The 21,286-nt window shown below is 43.1% G+C and overlaps 1 protein-coding gene and 1 long non-coding RNA gene across 7 annotated transcripts in view; one reads left to right on the top strand and one right to left on the bottom strand.

Annotated features, from left to right (window-relative positions):
- LOC117439033 (growth arrest-specific protein 7-like) overlaps nucleotides 1–21,286 on the top strand; it is an 80,994-nt gene that overhangs the window by 21,844 nt on the left and 37,864 nt on the right. For 2 of the 6 annotated variants that reach the window (XM_034074724.2, XM_034074728.2), the window contains exon 3: nucleotides 7,040–7,122. The exons of 2 other annotated variants lie outside the window; for them this stretch is intronic. In XM_034074724.2, coding sequence (XP_033930615.1) covers nucleotides 7,040–7,122 — 83 coding nt within the window. The remainder of the gene's footprint in view (nucleotides 1–7,039; nucleotides 7,123–21,286) is intronic. 2 more of the 6 variants (XM_034074725.2, XM_034074726.2) reach the window with 1 other exon arrangement.
- LOC139433011 (uncharacterized) lies at nucleotides 8,886–9,965 on the bottom strand. The gene is made up of 3 exons (XR_011642577.1): nucleotides 9,825–9,965; nucleotides 9,319–9,443; nucleotides 8,886–8,941 (listed from the first exon to the last, which is right to left on the bottom strand). It is a non-coding gene; the product is annotated as an uncharacterized lncRNA (long non-coding RNA).

Here is a 21,286-nt window from a genome sequence, read left to right as displayed (position 1 = left end):
TTTAGCTGGAGTGACAAGGGGTAGCACGGGTAACAGCGTCCCTTTTAATCACTAGCCCGCTCTCCACCAGCTGGTTAGCTTTCTCCGTGCAGTCTAAAAAAATAACCACTGCACTGTTCATGCGGGAGGCAGATTTAACTCTGCCATATCCCACCACAGCCAGACCACACTCCTCCACCGACACACCGACAGGTGGAGAGAGCTTGATGCGAGTCAGCTTCTCTAACCACATCATCTGCAAAAAGCAGTGATGCAATCCTTAGTCCACCGAACTGCAGACCCCCCCCCCCACGACTACGCCTCGAAATCCGATCCATGTATATTACAAACGGGATTGGTGACAAAGCGCAGCCCTGGCGGAGGCCAACCCTCACCGGAAATGGGTCCTACTTACTGCCGAGGACCCGGACACAGCTCTCGCTTTGGGAGTACAGAGATTGGATTGCCCTGAGTAGAGACCCCCTCACCCCATACTCCCGCAGCACCTCCCACAGTAACTCCCTGGGAACTCGGTCATACGCCTTCTCCAAGTCTACAAAACACATGTAGACCGGATAAGCGTACTCCCAGGCACCCTCCGGGATCCTTGCGAGAGTAAAAAGCTGATCCGTCGTTCCACGACCAGGACGGAATCCGCATTGTTCCTCCTCAATCTGAGGTTCGACAATCGGCCTGACCCTCCTTTCGAGTACCTTGGAGTAAACTTTCCCGGGGAGGCTGAGTAGTGTGATGCCTCTGTAATTGGCACACACCCTCTGATCCCCCTTTTTAAAAAGGGGAACCACCACCCCGGTCTGCCACTCCTTCGGTACTGTTTCCGACTTCCACGCAACGTTGATGAGACGTGTCAACCATGACAGTCCCTCAACACCCAGAGCCTTCAGCATTTCCGGGCGGATCTCATCCACCCCCGGGGCTTTGCCACTGTGGAGTTGTTTGACGACCTCAGTGACCTCCCCCCGGGAGATTGGTGTCGATCCCCCGTCATACTCCAGCTCTGCCTCTAACATAGGCAGTTGTCGGGTTCAGGAGTTCCTCAAAGTGTTCCTTCCAACGCCCCAACACTCCATCAGTTGAGGTCAACAACGTCCCATCCTTACTGTACACAGCTTGGATGGTTCCCTGCTTCCCCCTCCTGAGGTGTCGGACAGTTTTCCAGAACAACTTTGGTGCCGCCCGAAAGTCTTTCTCCATGTCTTCTCCGAACTTCTCCCACACCCGCTGCTTTGCCTCGGCCACGGATGAGGCTGCTGCCCTTCGGGCCTGTCGGTACCTTGCAACTGCCTCGGGAGTCCCCCGGGATAAAAAATCCCTGAAGGCCTCCTTCTTCGGTCGGACGGCTTCCCTGACCACCGGTGTCCACCAGGAGGTTCGAGGGTTACCGCCCCTTGAGGCACCTAGGACCTTGAGACCACAGCTCCCCGCCGCGGCTTCGGCAATAGAGGCTTTGAACACCGACCACTCTGGTTCAATGTCCCCAACCTCCACAGGAATGCCCAAAAAGCTCCGCCGGAGGTGTGAGTTGAAGGCGTCCTGAACTTGGGCCTCCTCCAGACGTTCCCAGTTCACCTTATGTTCGAACATGGTGTTTGTTATGGCCAATCCATGACTAGCACAGAAGTCCAGTAACAAACCACCACTCCGGTTCAGATCAGGGGGGCCGTTCCTCCCAATCACGCCCCTCCAAGTGTCTCCATCATTGTCCACATGTGCGTTGAAGTCTCCCAGCAAGATTAAAGAGTCCCCTTCAGGAGCCCCATACAGGACTCTTCCCAGGGTCTCAAAGAAGGCCGTATACTCTGAACTGCTGTTGGGTGCATAAGCACACACAACAGTCAGAGTTTTCCCCCCCATAACCCGCAGGCGTAGGGAGGCGACCCTCTCGTCCACTGGGGTAAACTCCAACAACGAAGCACCTAACCGGGGACTTGTGAGTATCCCCACACCCGCCCAGCGCCTCACACCTTGAGCAACTCCGGAGAAGAATAGAGTCCAACCCCTATCCAGAAGTAAGGTTCCAGAGCCGACGCTGTGCGTAGAGGTGAGCCCAACCAGATCCAACTGGTACCGCTCCACCTCCCGCACAAGCTCCGGCTCCTTCCCCCCCCAGAGAGGTGACGTTCCACGTCCCCAAAGCCAGCTTCTGTCGCCCGGTTTTGGTCCGTCGAGACCCTCCGCTTTCACTGCCACCCTTCTGGCAGCGCACCCGACCCCATCGCTGTTTGGTGGGAGGGAGAAGCGGAGGTGTTGCCCACGTTGCCTTTTCGGGCTGGGCCCGGCCGGGCTCCGTGGCAAGCCCGGCCACCAGACGCTCCTCCGGGCCGGGTATCCTCACTTCTTGTGTCGTGTTTCATGAGGTCTTTTGAACCAATCTTAGTCTGGCCCCTTGCCTGAGACCAATTTGCCATGGGAGACCCTACCAGGAACACAAGGTTCCAGACAACACAGCCCCCAGGTTCATCAGGGCACACAAACCTCTCTACCAAGGTAAGGTGCTGGTTCTTCAGATTACACATTTATATACAGTGTAATTCAAATATTTCACTACTTTTGTGATCCTAAGACTTTGGTAACCAAATCTAAAACACCAAAACAATTAGATCACATGAGTACATTTGTGTTTTCACAAGAGTTTTGACGATTTTCCGAAAATCGGATGTCAAATTTTAAGCTTTTGAGCTACTTATCTCATCAAACAGTGCTCTAAGGTGAGTAATATGCATATATAGCAAGACCAGAGATTATCCTGAACATTTTTATATTTAACACATGGGGTGCCATGTTAGAAGAAATACATTTAAAAGGTGATTTAAGAAAACATCTAAAAATCGAGAAAATACCCTTAGACTCCAGAGGGTTAAGCAGGAGAAGGATCATTTCCAAAAGCTAGACGTGCGCTAGAACAAAGGAGTTTCTCAAAGAGAAATAAATAGTTTTTTTCTTCTGAATGTTAATTAAAACCGCAGCATAATCTATATCCTGGCTCCTTAACATTTTTGCTGAGGGCTCAGAAAACGCAATGAATTTGGCTTTCAGGAAGATGGCGTGGATATGTAGACTATCATTCAGTCCTAGTCATTTACATCCATTTAATTCAAATTTACACTCATACATTATGAGTATTAACTATTTATACAGTTGATCTCTCAGTTGATCTCTCAACTGTATACATAGAAACTATTATCATATATGCTCTGTTTGGCCAACTTTCAGAAAACTGTCTTTAATTGTGATGTAAATATTTGTTTTTAATGGGATTTTTACTGCTTTCCCGTTGGCAAGTCACACAAAGGACTTTCTCTGTAAGTATATTATGATGTATGTCTTTGCATTAGTACCCTATATTTCTTAAAATATTGAGTTTTATTACAATTTAATGGAGAGGAATATTATGTCTTTAGAGCCAGTGAGTTAATGCTGTTATTATGATAGTCAGTGGCTTCAGGTCACGCCCCGATCGGACGAAAAATAGCTTTTGTTTTTCTTTATTAAATAATAAATCTGATTTGTACAGCATTTTAGTAGGATAGTAGTATTTTAAAGTGTCAACAATATAATAAATCAAGTTTCACTTTAGTTTTTCAAGTAACTCAACTCTAACTCACTCACTCAGCATCATCAAGGTTATCTTTTAGGAATATGAGCATGTCCACATTTCCAGGTAGAAGCTGGCATGTTTGGGCGTTTGCAATATCCCCTGCTGTGGAAAAAACTCTCTTGCTTGGTACTGATGTTGCTGGGACAGAGAGATATGCTTTGGCCATGGGTGACAGCAGTGGGTCAAACTGTGCATTGTCTCTCCACCACTTCAAAAACAATACCGTTGTTGCCAAGAAGGTGATGCGTATTGACAGGGCGAGATATAAATATACTGTTGGTACTTGTCAATGCTTCTAGGTATGTACATGTAGCCCTGTAAATACGATGTCCTTTTGTGTTCTGTTGTTTTATGTTCATGTTGTAACCTACTTGCTGCCATGTTGGACAGGTCTCCCTTGAAAAAGAGATCGATGATCTCAATATCTGGTTAAATAAAGGTTTAAAAAAAATATATATTTAAAAAAGATTGCGGTAGATTTTGTCAGTCTCACGACGGTATTGAGACATTTATTTACCGCGATATTCGATATATAGTTACATCCCTAGTGTTTACTAAAAGAACATGTATGCAATGTATTCATTTTAACCTGCTTTATTTGGGGGGGGACCTCACCTCCTTTAGGGGGGTCCGGGGGCATGCACCCCCGGGAAGATTTGTTTTTAAATGTTGAAGTTAAAAGCATCAATCTGGTGCACTTTGAGCACAAAATGAATTTATGGATACAGCTCTCAACACTCAGATGAAAGGGAGCTGTATACTTTTCAATAATCCAAACATCTTTAGAATATGATCACAACCAATAACAAATAATTTAAACTGGTTTATTCTTATTTTATGTTACCTAGTTAGCATTCTTTCATCACTGTTTTTTTTTTTTTACTGTCCTATAGTACACATTGGAATGATTTGTTAATTTTTCTTTTTACAACTATATTAAATAGATAAAGGTGCGCTCTCTCTCTCTGTCTCGCTCGCTCACAGAGGCTGTGTGCTCCTCCGTGGCGATGACGGCTTGCGTTAAAAGATAATAATAAACATAGGCCTATTTGTTAAGTGGGGGGGACACAAACAGGATTTCGAAAAGTGTCACGGTTAAACTCCTTATGAAGTGGTGAGCTCCGCTCCACATTGCTTTTCTTCCCGACTGCAACGCGCGTGCGCGCGTGTGTGTGTGTGTGTGTTTGTGTTTCACATGTTTGTATGAGAGGTTTTTACATATGTCTGTAAATTATTTTGGTTTCAGTTGTGTGTGTGTGTGTGTGTGTGTGTGTGTGTGTGAGCAGGCTCGGATTGGCCATCGGGAGTATCGGGACGGCCGCTGCCGTTGGTGGGCTGCTGCCTTCGGTGGGCCGCTGGCTCTGGCATAGGTGGGCCGTGGACTTTCACGGCGCCAGTACCGCACCCGCCACCGCACCCGCCACCGCAAACACCGCAGCGGCTCTGTGAAAGTCCACCGCCGTTGCGAGTCTCCGGCTGTAACAGTCCACTACTGCCCACGAGGACCCAGGTTCGATTCCGGCCTGAGGTCCAAAAAATGTATTTAAAAAAAAAAAATAATAATCTCCCGTTCATCGCATCCATTCGCGACCCACCTATCACATCTCTGCGCCCCACACTTTGAGAAACGCTGGGTTAGGGTATAAAACATAAGAAATGTGGAACACTGTAGATCTGTTTAACTGCTGACTGAGTGCCAAGTATGCAACCATTCACTTTCAATGTGAACACTGTTGACAAGAGTATGACAGCTGGTAGGCATTCCGGTTTTCCTAATGCCCCCCCCATTCTCCTTAACACTCCACCAAAACGACATGGGAGAGACCCGTCCAGTGCCCCTGGGACCCCAACACCTGCCTCTGTCTCAGACCCCCCCTGCCCACTAGGGTAGGGTCTGCAGTGTGTCAGCACCCTGTTCAGCAAACACACTTCCTGTGACTTATCTCTCCCCGCTGGGAGGCCTCCTCCATTTCTGTTGGTTACGTTTTCATCAGTTGCTAAATATTTAGTAAGGAATTTGAACCAAACGTATTGGTGAATTTATGAATAGTTAGTGGAACCCAATCAAGATCTCTATTATTTATCTGTGCTTGCCTCATATAAGACATAATATACACACAACGAGAAGGAAACGTTCATCCTGGATCAGCAAAGGTTACAGCCAATCGGCAACCAAATAACTAAGGACTTTCTCTTTCCCTCTCACCCTCTTTCTCCTCATTTCTTCCTCCAGTAAATGGATTTCACTCAAGTGGTAGTCCGTTTGCATCATGTGGAACATTCACACCAACAGTGTGGTTAGGAAAAGCAGTTCAGAGCCACAGGTAAAGCCGTTTAACAAATCCTTTTCCTCTACCACTGGTCAAACCTCACCCAATGAGCTTTATGGGGCTGACACACATGGTAAATGGACTGCATATATGTAGCGCTTTATACAGGGAGCATCAACTGCAGGGGTTGGGATCAAACCCACAACCTTCCAGTGGAAGGACGACCTGCACTGCCTCCCAGGCACAGTTGCCACAATTGCTTGAATGACCCGATTTGGCCTCAGGAGGTCATACATTGCCAATCAATACAGTTCTTCAGGAAAATAGCAAGCTGGCTGCCAGACGACACACAGACGCTGTGGAGCTTGATGAAATATTTGGCTGATTAATAAAGATTTTATCTTAGCTCTCACAATTTCCAGGACTATTAAATACACTGTTTTTAAGGGTCGCCTTTCAGACAGCTTAGGGCCCAGGGACAGACATTACCTTAGCATCATTCTCTGGGGGGTTGACCAGCTTTTCTTCTGCTGTCTGTTTCAAGAATATGATATTTCAAGGGTCTCTTTCTTGGGGTGTGGGCAAATAGCTCTATAGCGCCCCCTACCAAGTTGCTAACAGTTAGCCTCTCAGCAGTATTGTAAATCCAACAGGAAGTTATTCATCTTCTGGGCTTTTGAGAACTTAGAGTTGCTTGGGCAGGGGCTCTGTCACTAATAAATCCTCAGTGTCTGTCTGACCTCAGTTCCAGCTCTCCTGTGTGCTCCTTGTGTTCCAGTTCTTTGCTCCAAGAATCTCATCACATCAGTCATTTTCTATTTTATGTGCAGTCCTTGGCCATTTTTTACTTTTCACATGCCGCATTTGAACAAGCTCCTCCTACGGATTTCATCAAAAAAACCAACATCCAATTGTGTGTGTGTGTGTGTGTGTGTGTGTGTGTGTGTGTGTGTGTGTGTGTGTGTGTGTGTGTGTGTGTGTGTGTGTGTGTGTGTGTGTGTGTGTGTGTGTGTGTGTGTGGTGTGTGTGTGTGTGTGTGTGTGTGTGTGTGTGTGTGTGTGTGTGTGTGTGTGTGTGTGTGTGTGTGTGTGTGTGTGTGTGTGTGTGTGTGTGTGTGTGTGTGTGTGTGTGTGTGTGTGTGTTGTGTGTGTGTGTGTGTGTGTGTGTGTAGGTTTTGACAGAGTGTCCTTCTCTCTGCAGAGCCCAGGATCAACGTCGGCCACCAAGAAACAGAACAAGGAAACTACAGTCACGGTGAGTGTGGAGGATAACAGGAACTCTGACCTCTGAACCCCCCCTGACCCCTCCCTGCCTCTCTACAGTAGCCCTGAAGGAACACATTTGATCCCATCAGAGAAAGGCTTCAGTATTTTTTCGCTCTTAGTTTAAAACCACAAGCTGGAGACATTTTCCAGGTTGAGTAACATGGAATTCCTTGAGATTAGCCTGATGATAAAGAGCAGATATTTTTCCTGCATATATTTAGCTATTTAGTCCAGATCGGAAGGCTCTTTGACACTAATGGCGCATTCCACTGCAGCGGGGTCGCCCCTTTAAGCGTCCCTCAGCGTCCCTCAGCGTCCTCGCTCGGGCCTCGGGCTGCCTCGCTGGCCGTCCGAGGCGTGGTGCATTTCCATTACAGTTTAGGACCTGGGGTAGCAACGCAGTGTAGGCAGGGCGTCGGCTTTTTGGGCGGAGCGACGCTGGGTAAAACTGCAGTGGCGTCATCTTCAATGCGACACAACTCACAAAACAATGGAGGATGTGGAAGCGATCGTTTTTTTGTTTCTTGTGAAATCCATGGTGCTGACATGCTGTGCTCTGCATAACCTCTGCGAGAGTCATGGAGAGGACTATGATGATGGGTGGAATGCACCAGCAGCAGCAGAGCCTGGGGTAGCAGTGGCTCAAGGTGCAGAGGAGGAGGGCACTGACATCAGAGAGGGTTTGATGCGCTTCCTGAATACCTACATATGCATTGTATTGTATTCATTGTATTGAACATAAATACATCGTTTTTCTTCATATACATGTGTTTGTCAAATGTTTTTAAACAAATGTTATCTGAATTGAATATTTAGTAAATATTTGAATTTCAAGCACCAGTAAGTACTGCCCCATAAGAAGAAACATTTGAGGAAATATCTGATCATGAAAAGAAAATCTTTCTAATAAATTAAGCGAATATCAAAGCTAACTATAAACATAAATACTAAAGTGTAAAACACAGCAAAACTATATTCATAAATGCAAGTGTAAAATAGTGTGGACAATTGTAAACATGGATGGAGGCTAAAGTATCCACAACATAAAATAATATATTAAATATAACCTCAATCTTTCTTCTGGACATGTTAAAAGCTTGCTTGAATAGGTTTCTTTTGTTCTCGTCTTTGAAATATATAAGGAATGTGTTGTTTGAGTCTAGTAGAACGAGGGTATTACAATTGAGCAATTTCTACATGTATTATGTATTTATCATGTATTCTTAATACTATTACAAAATAAACATGTAATAATGTTTTAGAGGAGGACCACAAGCTAGCAAACTCAATTTCTTGCTCTAAATCTCTTAAAACTAAGGGGCTTTTTCCTAACTGATGGTGTTTGTTATTGCTTTATAAATTCATGTATGTTTATATCTTCTCTAAATCAAGATTATGTGAATCTGATTTTTTTCTGTTGGGTGCAATTCATTATCAACAAGAGATAAGATAAGTCAAAGAAGTACTTTATTGATGGCAGTATAAAAAAAAAGTTTAAAAAAAGTGTATCAAAAAGGCATGCCATTAAACAATACAAATAAAACATGTAAAACTGTAGCCAGCTAAATATACATGCATTGTAAAAATAAATATAAAATGAACATTTTAAAGAACATAAATAAACAAGAAGTACAAATGTAAAAATTAACTAGAAAAAAAATATATAATATGTACAATAACTATGTTATTATTGTTATCTCCGCTCAGCAGAGCTTTGGCCAGTCCAAGTGCCGTTCCTGGCTGGGCAATGTGCTGTTCATGGTGCCGTTCCTGCTGGGCCCGATCCTCTCCTCCTCGTTTCCTATTGCCTGGGTGACAATAAGATAATAATTAGCAATAAGGAAAAAACACAGGACAGGTACAGGTCACACAAGGATATAAGAATAACATGTATAAACAGAACAACAGTTAAGGTGAACTAAAGAAAGTCTGGCCCTAGATGTTTTACAATGAGTTGTGAAAGGTGAATTTACATTATGTCCAGCACTGTTGATAATGAATATAAATATATGTATATGATTGGATGTCACACACAACTGTACTAGCTGCTTACTAGCTAAGACTTTACTTGTAACAGAGCATTTCCACACAGTGGTATAGCTTATTTTAATTACTGACGATGGATGATCCAAGGTTTAAAAAAACAAAACACAATTCCAGTCGTTTTGCCATTTCTATTTCTTACCTAGAACCACACGCTGCGGTGTCGTGATGGAACTCGGTGTTGGTGGTTGAACACCAACACAAACGGAACACTGCCATCACCCGTTGTTCGGGAATGTTCCTCCTCACGAGTCCCAATGTAATCATCTCGAACAGCAAAATGACTTGTTAATTCCACAAACTACTGCAGCACAATACTAAATAGCAACAACAACTATAGAAAAGAAAAACTGAACGTAAACAATGGCATATATGGTGTTAGCAAACAATAGCTCTAGCTAAGGCTATCTGCCTAGGCCAGGGGTCTGCAACCTTTTTGACCAAAAGAGCCATTTTGCTCCTTTTTCCAAAACATTTTTTTGTCTGGAGCCGCAAAACATATTTCATAGTTTTTTATTGTTATATCAGACAAAAACTACAGTTTTTTTGCATTTATTATGCTATTTATTACATGATATAAAACTGTTAACCTCTAATAAGAAACAAAGAACTCTTATAAGGAGAATTAAAAATAATACACAGGCCTACTTTAAAATAAATTAAACACAGCACTTGGGGAGTCCTCTGCACATTTTGAAGGGAAAAAAAATATTATTAAAATGGGCCCACTTTGAAATAAATGAAACATATAGCTGCACCCTAAAAAGAGTTAAAAGTAGGGTAGGTAAGAATGGAGAAACTAGGGATGGGAACGATTAATCGAATATTCGAATATTCGAAATGATTCAGGTATTCGAATAATTATTCATGTATTCGAATATGAGTTATGAATATTTTTCTACATTTTTTTTTTTTTATACATTTTTTTTTTGGGAGAGATGCCTAAGTTGATTACATATTATCACATTGAATAATTCAATGTATACGACAGTGCCATAGCTAAATGTGTTAGGTGACGTCTAAAGGTGTGTTTTGCTCCGCTCACCGGTCCCTCACAGCGGGCAGAGCTGCAGGTGCTGATCTCTCTCTCTCGTGTCCGGTTATACTTCACTCGCGTTTATGTCCAAATCCATCAGATCTAGTTCTAGCCAATGATATGGCTGCTGCCCCTCCCTACACGCAGATCACGCAGACTCAAACCTCATCTTAGGCCCAAATGTGGCGCAAATGAGCTCCGCAGCCGTTGCGAGGTTCCGGCGCTAACAGTTCATGAGCGTGCTCCCCCGCCCCCTGTCAACACTCGCGACACACGGCCAGCCTAAACGACAATAAGTGCTGCTTGGCAACCGTGTGTGGCGGCAAATTACATAGACATTTTGACAGGAGAGATTTAGTTTTGCTGGTATTCAACATATTTTACCAGTCATAGTCCGGTAATTATTTACACTCTAAGAAGAGTCTTACACAGACATGGCGTCAAAAAGGAGTAATGTGTGGAAATATTTCGACCAGGTTAGTGAGTGCGGTGTAGAGGTCAAACTATGCCAAATTAAATTTATAACATGCTATACCTTGCTATACCCGCAACCTCCGTTCCAGCTGAGAAGGTCTTCTCTACAGCTGGCCTGATTGTGAATCGCCTCCACACATGAAAGCTGTAGGTTTATAGCTGTCAAACTGTGATCACCAGTTCAATACATTTAACAAATTCGACTTGGTTTCTACACTTATTTGAACATGTATTTAAAAAAAATTGGGTAAAAAAAAATTCTGCAAAGATTTTTTTTACCCAATTTTTTTTTTTATAGGATGTGTACATTTCGGTTAACCGGTTAACCGTTTTTTGGGGGGTCGAATATTCGAATATACATTTGCTTTCAAATTCCCATCCCTAGGAGAAACCAGCTCGAGTGCGCTAGAATTTGAAAATACACAACCGGAAAAAATCTGCCTCTTCCTTCAGACTTTCTTACAGAGTCCCTCCTCCAACACACACAAACGCGCACATGACCAATGAGGGCACGAGATAAGTTTGTGCACAGATGGAAGGCTGACAGGCAGGTAGGCCATCCAGTTATTTTAGCCGGGCCGGCTCAGATGATTGGTCGTGCTTTTTACAGCGCTACGGCTTCCACAGATTAATTTTTGTATGTATTTATTGTCAAAGCATTTAATATATTCATTGCAATCGGGACATTAAGAGCATTCCATGGAATATAACAAAAAGTGTTTTCTGAAATAAATTACATACCCCATTGAATTATGACTGAAGATCGTCAGCTGGCTTCCTCTCCCGTGTTGTTCCTCGATACGTAAAGGCTGCACTACCGTTGACAACTTCTCTACATATCAAACATACCGGTAAACTAGCATCGTTTGCTGTGAAAGCAGATAACTCTGTCCGCGCAGAATTAAATCCTGTGTTCCTCCGGTACTTCTCTTTGATTTATCCATAGTTCGCTCATCGAGCCGGGGGTCAGGTTATTCGCCACCAAAAAAAGGCGCTCGCGCGGGACCGGAGCAGGATGTGACGCATATTTTAGTTAACCTAATTAAAACCGTTTTGTTTTTTATTTATGTCTCACAGTATCACCTCAAAATACAACATACGAAACATTTTCAACCATGCAACAAAATATAAATAGTCCTACAAATACTTTTATTTTATTTCCTTCTTATTTTTGTCTAAGCTCAAGGGAGCCAGAGCAGAGGGCTTAAAGGGCCGCATGCGGCCCGTGGGCCGCAGGTTGCCGACCCCTGGCCTAGGCTATCTGCCTTAGCCAGCTATGTAGCTCTTCGGGGCTCCATAAAAGCATGGGTTGTCGAACATTAATGTAAGGATAAAATTGACTTCTTTGTTAGAAGTGAGCGTACCTTGCAGGGACTCCAGTAAAGCCGTTGCAGAGTCCAGGCCTCCCTCCCTCCCAACGTTGGCCGGTCTATGGCCGTAAATCTGGTCCAACAAGTCGAACCACTTCCATTGTTTGCGACCCGCACCACTCGTGTTGTTGTTGTCCTTTATTATGCGATATTCACTCTTCATCTTTTTCAGTTTTTCCCTACACTGCAGGAAAGTCCTCGAAAATCCGCGTTCGGACATCTGTGCAGAGACATCCTGGAACACTTTCACATTTCGCGTTGTTCCGTCGAGCTCCCGCTGGATTTTATCATCCCCAATGAGATGAAGGAACGTCGTCACCTCCTCGGTCGACCACGGTGTGCTTTTCTTAAAAAACGTAGCCATTTTTGTAGCTCCTCCGTTTACAAAATGCTGTTTATAAAAATGCTGCAAGCTTGCTTCTAAATATATATGCGACGCTAGGGATGAATTCGCGCGCGATCTTGTGACGATTCTCTCTGACCAATCAGCAGTCGAGAGTGTTGACGTCACAGCCCTGGCCTGGTCTGATAGAACCACGATTTTATGGGGCCGGAAAAAGTACCCGCTAGCCGGTACTAGGCTATATGGAAAGGCCACCAAAAACTGGCCCGGCCGCTTGAGGACGGTTAAGGACGCTTAAACGGGGCTATCGGCTGCAGTGGAATTGCGCCATAAGGGTCATACAGGTCATTATTTTACAATTCATGGATTCAGTATTTCTTTAAATAACAGTTTGTGTCTAAAAAAACAAAAAGATTGAACAGGGTGATTTCCATAATAAAGTGAACATGTATTATCAATCAATATTATTACATATTGTGGAGGATCCTCACATTACGAGCCTGGGGCCGTCGGGGCCGGGGCAGCTAGGTCCGCGGCCGCGGAGCCCGGTGTCGCGGGGGCTGCGGATGAAGTAGGGATGAATATCGTGAGAGATGAAACGGGGACTGTAGAGAGTGTGGTGAGTGTGAGAGGAAAACATGTGGAAACAGGTAAACGGGTGGGAGATGATGTAGCAGGACAGGTGAGGACCGGGGCTGTGGGACAGGTGGAGGCTGTTGGCACACAGCAGGAGCTGCCGTCTGGCTCTGGGCGGCAAAAAGAGCTTCAACAGGCTGCAGACAGTAATGGACGGTGAGGGGGATTCTGACTGTGTTTCAGCTGCAGATAGTCTCTCTCAGAACGCAGAGATATATTCTTTGGAAGAGATTCATGTCTTTTTAGAGGAGTCTTTTGGCAAGGCAGTGGATGAGAGATTATTTTTCCCTGACACTAACAAGTTTCTTCATACAGTGAGCACTCTTCAGAAAGTTGTAGGGTTAGACCTGCTGGATGAAAAGAAACGCTATCGTCTCACTCAGGAAGCATGTAACTAATATGAGAAAAGTTACGAAAGGAAGCAAAAGAGGGAGGAAACTGAAATAGTTTCAACATGATCATGCAGCACTGGGTGTCTCCTCTCTGCTGTGTGTACATGTTCTTTTTCTCTATCTCCTTCCTCTAATGCAGGCTTTAAGGGTTGCTTCTTTAAACATTAACGGGGGTAGAAGTGCACAGAAAAGAGCTTTAGTGCTGGAGGTCTTTAATCAGAATGAGATGTGATATTTATATTTCTGCAGGAAACGCACAGTGATAGCCTGAATGAGACGGACTGGGGAATGTGGTGGGGGGGTCAGTATGTACTCAGTCATGGCTCAAACCTTAGTGCTGGAGTAGCCTCTCTAAATGTTAAGATTGTATCCAGCACAGAGATAGTGGCAGGTAGAGCCTTGATGGTGAAGGTGGAACTGTTAAGAGTTCTTTTTCACTTTTATTAATGTTTATGCACCCAATCAGGGCCCTGCACGTGTATCTGTGTTTCAGTTATTAAAAGACAAGCTAGACACTAGTGTACAGGGGGAGTGTGTTATACTGGGGGGGGTTAGATGTATTCGTTGTTCTCGCGTCCAGGAGAGAAGCTTAACATAAGGAGACTAGTGGAGTCTCTGAAAGGGTTCAAATTGGTTACTTTAATTAAATAACGTGGTAATTAAAAAATTGTGCAGCTCGGGTCCTCACACACACAAAGCCCTGGCAGCACATCACTCCCACCCTCATCCACCTCCACTGGTTGCCGGTCAAGTTCTGCATAACTTATAAAGTCCTCCTCCTGACCTACAAGTCCCTCCATGCCCTTGCCCCCCAGTACCTATCGGACATCCTTCACCCACATGCCCCACCCCGGAACCTGCGGTCCTCAGACTCTGGCCTGCTCACCACCCTTCGCACCAAACTGAGAACCTTCGGGGACAGAGCCTTCAGTGTGGCAGCCCCCACCCTCTGGAACGCTCTCCCTGCGGAGATTCGCAACATCCCCACACTCGACGCCTTCAAAAGGGCCCTCAAGTCCCATCTGTTCATCAAGGCTTTCGGCCCTTAAATCTATCTGTTGTTTTGTCTGTCTGACCTTTGTTTTGTTTGTGCTTGCCCTATTCCTGTAAAGCGACCTTGGGTCCCTTGAAAGGCGCTATAGAAATCCCAGTTATTATTATTATTATTATTATTATTAATGAAACAAACAGAAGGTGGTGGGGGAGACATGGCAGCTGTTTGTCTCGCAGTGGTTCCGGTTGGAAGCGAGCGAACAAAGCTCCGTCACCCAAGGGTGTAACTTTGGTTTGAGAAGTGGGGGGGACACAAAACAGGGGGTCCTCCGCAATGAAACATTTTCTCGATTTAATTCCATTTCCTGCCTTTCTACAAATATATTAGGGACTATAGTGTTAACAAATCCAAGAAAAATGTGTAGTGTATATAATGAGTGTGCACACTTATCTAGTATTCTATCCATGTGAACCTGTCTTATTTGTGATGACCTCACATCCTCTATGGGGGTCCGGGGGCATGCACCCCGGGAAGATTTTTTTCTTAAAATTGAAGTTAAAAGCATCAATCTGGTGCACTTTGAGGGCAACATTAAGAGATTTATGGATAAAGCTCTCAACACTCATATGAAACAGAACTGTATATATTTAAAAAAAAAAAACATTAGAATATGCTCACAACGAATAACAAGTATTTGATAAACTCCCATATCTTTATCTTACCTAGTCTGCATTCTTTCTTTTAATTTATGCATATTTTAATAATCACTCCCCTTTCAAACTGTGTTTTTTATTTTTGTACTGACCTACAGTATAGTACACATTGGAAGGATTTCTTAACTTATTTTATATACAACTAATATTACATAGATGGACATATTTGTTTACATAGATCAAACCAACCGTTTGAGACCCACTGAGATAACTTGGAGTCCTTTACCTCCCTGAGCTGACGTTATCTCTCTCAGTCCGACAGGAGAGGACTCTCCCTCTCCTTATTGTTGAAACAGCTTCTAATCTCCGTTAGCTCCGAGCTAGCACCAGATGCTAACAACTAGTGATGGCAGTTTGACACTGAAGCTTCGAACGGAGCTTCAACCCTGGATTTCCTATTCCATAGAAGCAGTGCTTCGAAGCTTGCTTCAAATCACGTGACATATGACGTCTGAAGCTGCAACTGCTTCAAATCACGTGACATGTGACGTCCGAAGCAGCAACTGCTTCATTTCCTGAATGAATCACTTGACTGGTTCGCGGTCCATTCACGCGATTCAATGCACTGCCTCGTCTCGATTCTGACAGGTGACAGGTTAAAACAGTTTCAAATTTGAAATTGATTCAACACTTTATGACCGCTCTAAACAATGACAATTCCCCTAATCTGTAAATCCCCATCACTTACATATTCCAATCACTTAAACCCATCTCATCATTTGATACAAGAACTGCATATATGGGGGTGAATCATCTTGATTGTAACCGCCTCACCTTTGGGACCGAGTATTTCTAACTCCTCCTCTTCTTTTGGCTCTGGGGATAAGTGAAAGTCTCTGAAACACAGCTGGAGTTTTGTTAGTGATGTGGGCATTCTCTATGAGTGAACTAATGGATCATGTCTTACTTATTGTACTCCCCATCCAACCAGAAAGGTGCCAAGTGTAATGAGCACAATCAACAATGCTATTCTAACTCTTATCCCTAGGGGACCCCACAATTGCTTTGGCTTTGTTCTTGACATCATCTCTATTTTCTCCATGGTTGTGTCAGTTACAGAATTTAAATAATGAGTACTATAATAACGTATACGAAAATGTGACTCTTTTTCAGATGTAAAACAAAAAATAGGTTTTCACTTTAGTGTACAATCTATACAAATCTATAGACAATTTGTCTTTTGAGCTGTTTCTATCTTTATCTTATTTCTATTTATTGTTTTGTTCCAGCTCTGCCAAATCAGTCCTAACTCCCAATAATGTTCTGGAAGTTGCCGGTGAAGGGTGACAATGTGTGAGGTGGTGTCAATTTGCTCCTTTTTCTTTACCTTTAAACCGGAGCGCGTGTGAAGTTCATTACAACTTCTCACAGTTCCGTCCACCCGGATCAGCTCACTGTCTTTTGTGAACTTTCACCCTCACCCAATCACCTGGCCGAACAGGAGTCTCTTCTGGAGTCTCGTCTGGTATCTCTGTAGCTTTCCAGCCTGTGTAGACAAAACTTGGATAATATTACTCTCTGACATATTCATCACTTCTATTCGTCTAATATCTAAAATTGGACCACTCCCTCCTTGGAGGAGGCCCAAGCTTCAGCATACCTTTTGTCGTTATGAGACCTATTATTAACTACATGTTATTATTCATTAACTACAACATCGCTGAAATCAACATATCTGTATAATCATGACACTCCCTCCTTTGAGCATAACATGCTCAATCAATATTGCAATGATTACCCTATTATGAACAGGACATGTAAAACCCATAACGTTTCACAAAATAAATATAACTTCTCCGTGTACCCATAAGGTGTACAAAATATATCGTATGATGTATGGCTTTCTGATGGTATACAAACATATTCACTAAAATCTGCCATTAGCACAAAAATGGTTTACTTGTTTCAGGAATGGCTTTTGTCATGGTATTATGCTCAATAATTCTAGGATTAGAGGATTGTTTGATACTGCTGAACTAACATATGATAAAATAATATTTCTCCAAACTAGAGGGAAAATACGCATCATTGTTGCTGCGAAAAACAATACCCCTGGTGTCGCTAATGCGTAACTATTCTCACAGAGGGTGACATGCATGGAGGGCTGGTGCCCCTCACTCAAAATGAGATATTGCCTTACGCACTACATTATAAATCAGTAAAGTCAATCAAGAATAAATAAATAAAAACTGATTCTTGAAACTGTTGTAAAAACCCTACAACTTCTTCATCCAAGCTCTCAATCAGTGTTATGTTATTTAATCTGCAGCTTATTGCCTTAAAACAGATACTTCAGACCGATTATAAAATTGTGTTTATGAGGAAAAATGTAATCTGACTCCATAAATCACATAATTGTTTGACTAAAAAACTACACTTCCACTAACAATAAATGAAGTTCCCCTTTAAACACAGCCCCGGTATTCTGACGGGGTCTATCTATGTACTGGCTGGAAATGTTGGGCCAGTCTCTGTCGCTCCGTCACTGTTCTCCCGCCAACAGTCACTCTCTAGTTCTGCTGGGTTCTTGTTGACTTCTTCACCGGTTTGAGACAAGCGACCCTATCGGACACCTCCCTTTGTAGCCAGACTTCACCACAGCAGAATCGAGTTTCTGTTTTAGGTCTCAACAGCTCCACGTCTGGTGTATCGTCGCCCCTTGAACTGCAGTCGGTGTAAACAGGAGGTAAGGATCCTCCGTCTTGGGCGAGTACTAGGTTTCCGTCTTCATATTTTTGGGTGGAAACCCATCGTCTTGACCTCACTAGCTGTGTGGACACAATAGTTTTCTGTATAGGGGAACAACATCACTCGTAATCTCTTTCCTTCTCATAATTACAAAAATAGTCTGCTAAATGTTCTACTATGTTTTATGCTTTATGTGTAAATGCAATATGCTACTCACTGTCATGTTTTACATTAAACCTCTCCCTCCTGTGGTGACAGATATGGCTCAATGTAGCTGGATTTCAAAATACCCTTGTGCTGAAGATGCATCACCTGGTGGTCTGGTCCTCTGAGCTTCCTCATTGTTGTGATTGATACCAGGGTGTCAGTGGCATTTGGGTCATGTTTGGCACCCCTGTTCGTCTTTGACATCTCTGGGACCCCCTGCCTCCGTCGTCATCATGGAAACCTCCCCGGGGTATCTGCATGGAGGGCCGTTGTTTGGTGCAATGTTCTGCGGACACTCTCTGGACCAATGTGTCAGCTGACCACATTTGTAGCAGCCTTCATCTGTTCTTCGTCTTGATCGTGGCTCTCCTCCCCATTGTCCCTTTTGTTGATGCTGTATGGGAGTGTATGCCTATGCTTGCGGCTGTACTTGAGTAGGAGGATATGCAGGTGTTTGCTGTTGTCGAAATTGTGTGGGAAGATATTCTGGTACTTGCAGCATCCTGTGTTGCGGACAATATCTAGCCCAATGTGAGAACTGACCACATATGAAGCATCCTTCACCTTAGAAACCTTCTCCTGTTGATCGATTACCTCCTTGGAAACGCCCTCCTCCTCTGCCACTTTGTCTTCCTCGGAATTGTTGATTCTGCACCTGAATCTCTGGCACCTCCTGAGCTTGAATTGTTGGAGGTGTCTGACCTGCCTTCTCTGGTTCTATGGCCATCCCTGATGTAGCTGCCATTTGCCTCGCCGCTTTCTTGTTTTTAATAGCTTCGGTATCTTTCTCAGCTATTTGCATCTTCAAGAGTCTCAGTTCTAGTGCTTCCATTTCTGCTATCAGGTGTTTTGATTGACTGGTTAGCACTCTTACTTACTCAATCCAACTGCAAGACTTCTCCTATAGAACCAACATTCGGGGAGGGAGGAGGGACTTCGGCCAGGCTTAGATACAGCTTCGGAGTTTGGATAACTGGAGCCTCTTTGGTTTTTTCTGCTATGTCTTCCCTCACAGCCAGGTCTGCTACTTGGACCACATGTATGCTGTCTGCCAATAGGCTGGCATATTCCAGATGTAGTATCAGACTTGTAACTCTTATAAATCTTTCTTCAGCTTCTCTCCATATAGTTAGCTGTTGTAGGCATTGCACGTGCTCATAGTCGAGTACTGCTCTTCTATGGGCTTTTGTTGGTCCAGGTTGATCATCTGCTGGAACCAGTCCTCTTGTTTGCCACTGTTCCAACAGTTTCTCTATTTGGTTCCATGTCTTCTGTCTTTTAATTGGAAAGGTTAAAGCATCTGATCTGATTTTTACCCTTTCCTTGATATCTGCAGTCGAGCCTGGCTCTGCGTCTGGTCTCAATTTAGTTTCTCTTGGTGACATGTTCTCTAACTATTCGAATGATCAAAGATTGAAGCACTAGTCCTCTGACTAGTACCTTTGTATCCCTTCGTAATATCCTACATCATCAGAATTGTTAAATCTGTTTTTTTATAGATTTGTTTACGTTTTTTTAAATGTTAATAAAGTTAATTAAAAGATAAAAATTATGCACATTTTAAAATCTGAAATGCTAAAAATACAAATTGTACAGTGTATGGTTTTGACTATGAAATATGAAAATTAGAAATCTGGTGAAAATCTAAATGTACTGTGTACAGTGCACACCGAAGTGTATGGAATACATTTGTTTGCTTATTTGAAAGAGTATTATGTAAAGTTTCTTATCTTATAATTAGAAACCACTTGCAATTCTATCTCGGCGATGAAGCATGTGTTTATTTATAACACTTAAAATTAGACTTCAAAATGCTATTGAGTGTTTCCTCTATGTAATAATTCTGTACTACCAGCAGAGTGCGCTATGTAATTTCCAGCTTAATCCACTAGGGATTACTGTTGCAAAACTAACCTCTATTTAACAAGAAAAGCTTATTTTCTTCTTAAAAATGGAAAGAGAATTACACTAGGGAAGAACATTACACTATGGTAAAACAACACAGCACATAACCGCCAAAACACATTTGCAAACTGGAATATTTAAAAAAAAACGTCAATTCACACTTGCAAGCAGAAAAGAAACTTCCAATTCAGATCCCTACAAATACCAAACTTCCCACGGTAAAAATAACCTGTCTATTTTATAGTTCCAACTCTGCTAAGAAATAATGATTTGTCCTTCTCAAGATGGAGTAGGACTGGGTAAAAACAAACAGAGTACTTTCAATTAGCATTTCACGAAATGGCGACTGCCGTGTGGTTCATTGTAACCATGCTGGCAAAACAAGATGGCAACTTTTCCAACCTTTGACCTGAAGAACAAAGGGATTTGAAAACACCTCATGGCTCTCACAGCGGAGTTTAAAATTCAACACAAAACAACACTGCAGTTTAAAATAACATTTCTATTTAATGTTCAATTTATAAATGGGCCTCATACCCTTACGTCATAGCTCTCAACCCATGCACGTAATTTTTTGACTTTAAGAGCCAGTATGGTTATCTCCTGTTTAAACACGCTATAATGGGACAAGTAAGATGCCAATCAAACACAATCGGCAGAATATCGTCTACTAACGCACGAATGTCGCACTTCTTGTCATAATCCACACGCAATGTCTGTTTGAAAACAGAAAAAACAACCACTGAAAGTTTCAAACTCTTCAGGCCTTTCCCAGAAAAGGACTTTTTTATAAGAAAGCCTCACACTGTAATTAAAACACTCACTTAACTGTGTTCTTGTCTCAAACAGTCTCTACTGTTTAATGGCCTCAAACCATTCACGTTAAATTAAAACATAACAAGAAACACATTTTGAAATGATTGCCCTCATCACACAAAGGACTTTAAAAGAAAAACAGCCTCACACTGTCTTTAACACAAACACTCACTCCAATATTCTCAGGCCCAGGCCCACCCAGTTTACTCATGGGCCCACCCTGAGAAAGCTTCGGTGTCATTTTTAAAAATTATTATTTTATAAAAAATGTATTCACCCATTGAGAATATCCAATAATTCAAAGTGAAATTCAAGTGAACAAATATCGAGTTTAATTAATGTTGTATGTTCTTTATCCTCTGAACCGAACTCATTTACGGTAAAAACTGATTGTTGGTTCCGGCGCGCGCCATAATAACGTGAGAGAGGCAGAGAACTGCCTGAAAAATAAATGATGGCTTAAAGTTCACTGATGAACTTTGGTTTTTAAAAAAAAGCCAGACTCCAAAAAGAGCCCCCACTGCCCTCATCGAGCA

Source organism: Pseudochaenichthys georgianus, chromosome 23 (assembly GCF_902827115.2).
Source record: "Pseudochaenichthys georgianus chromosome 23, fPseGeo1.2, whole genome shotgun sequence".
Lineage (NCBI taxonomy): Eukaryota > Metazoa > Chordata > Actinopteri > Perciformes > Channichthyidae > Pseudochaenichthys > Pseudochaenichthys georgianus.
This window is presented reverse-complemented; position numbering and strand designations above follow the sequence as displayed.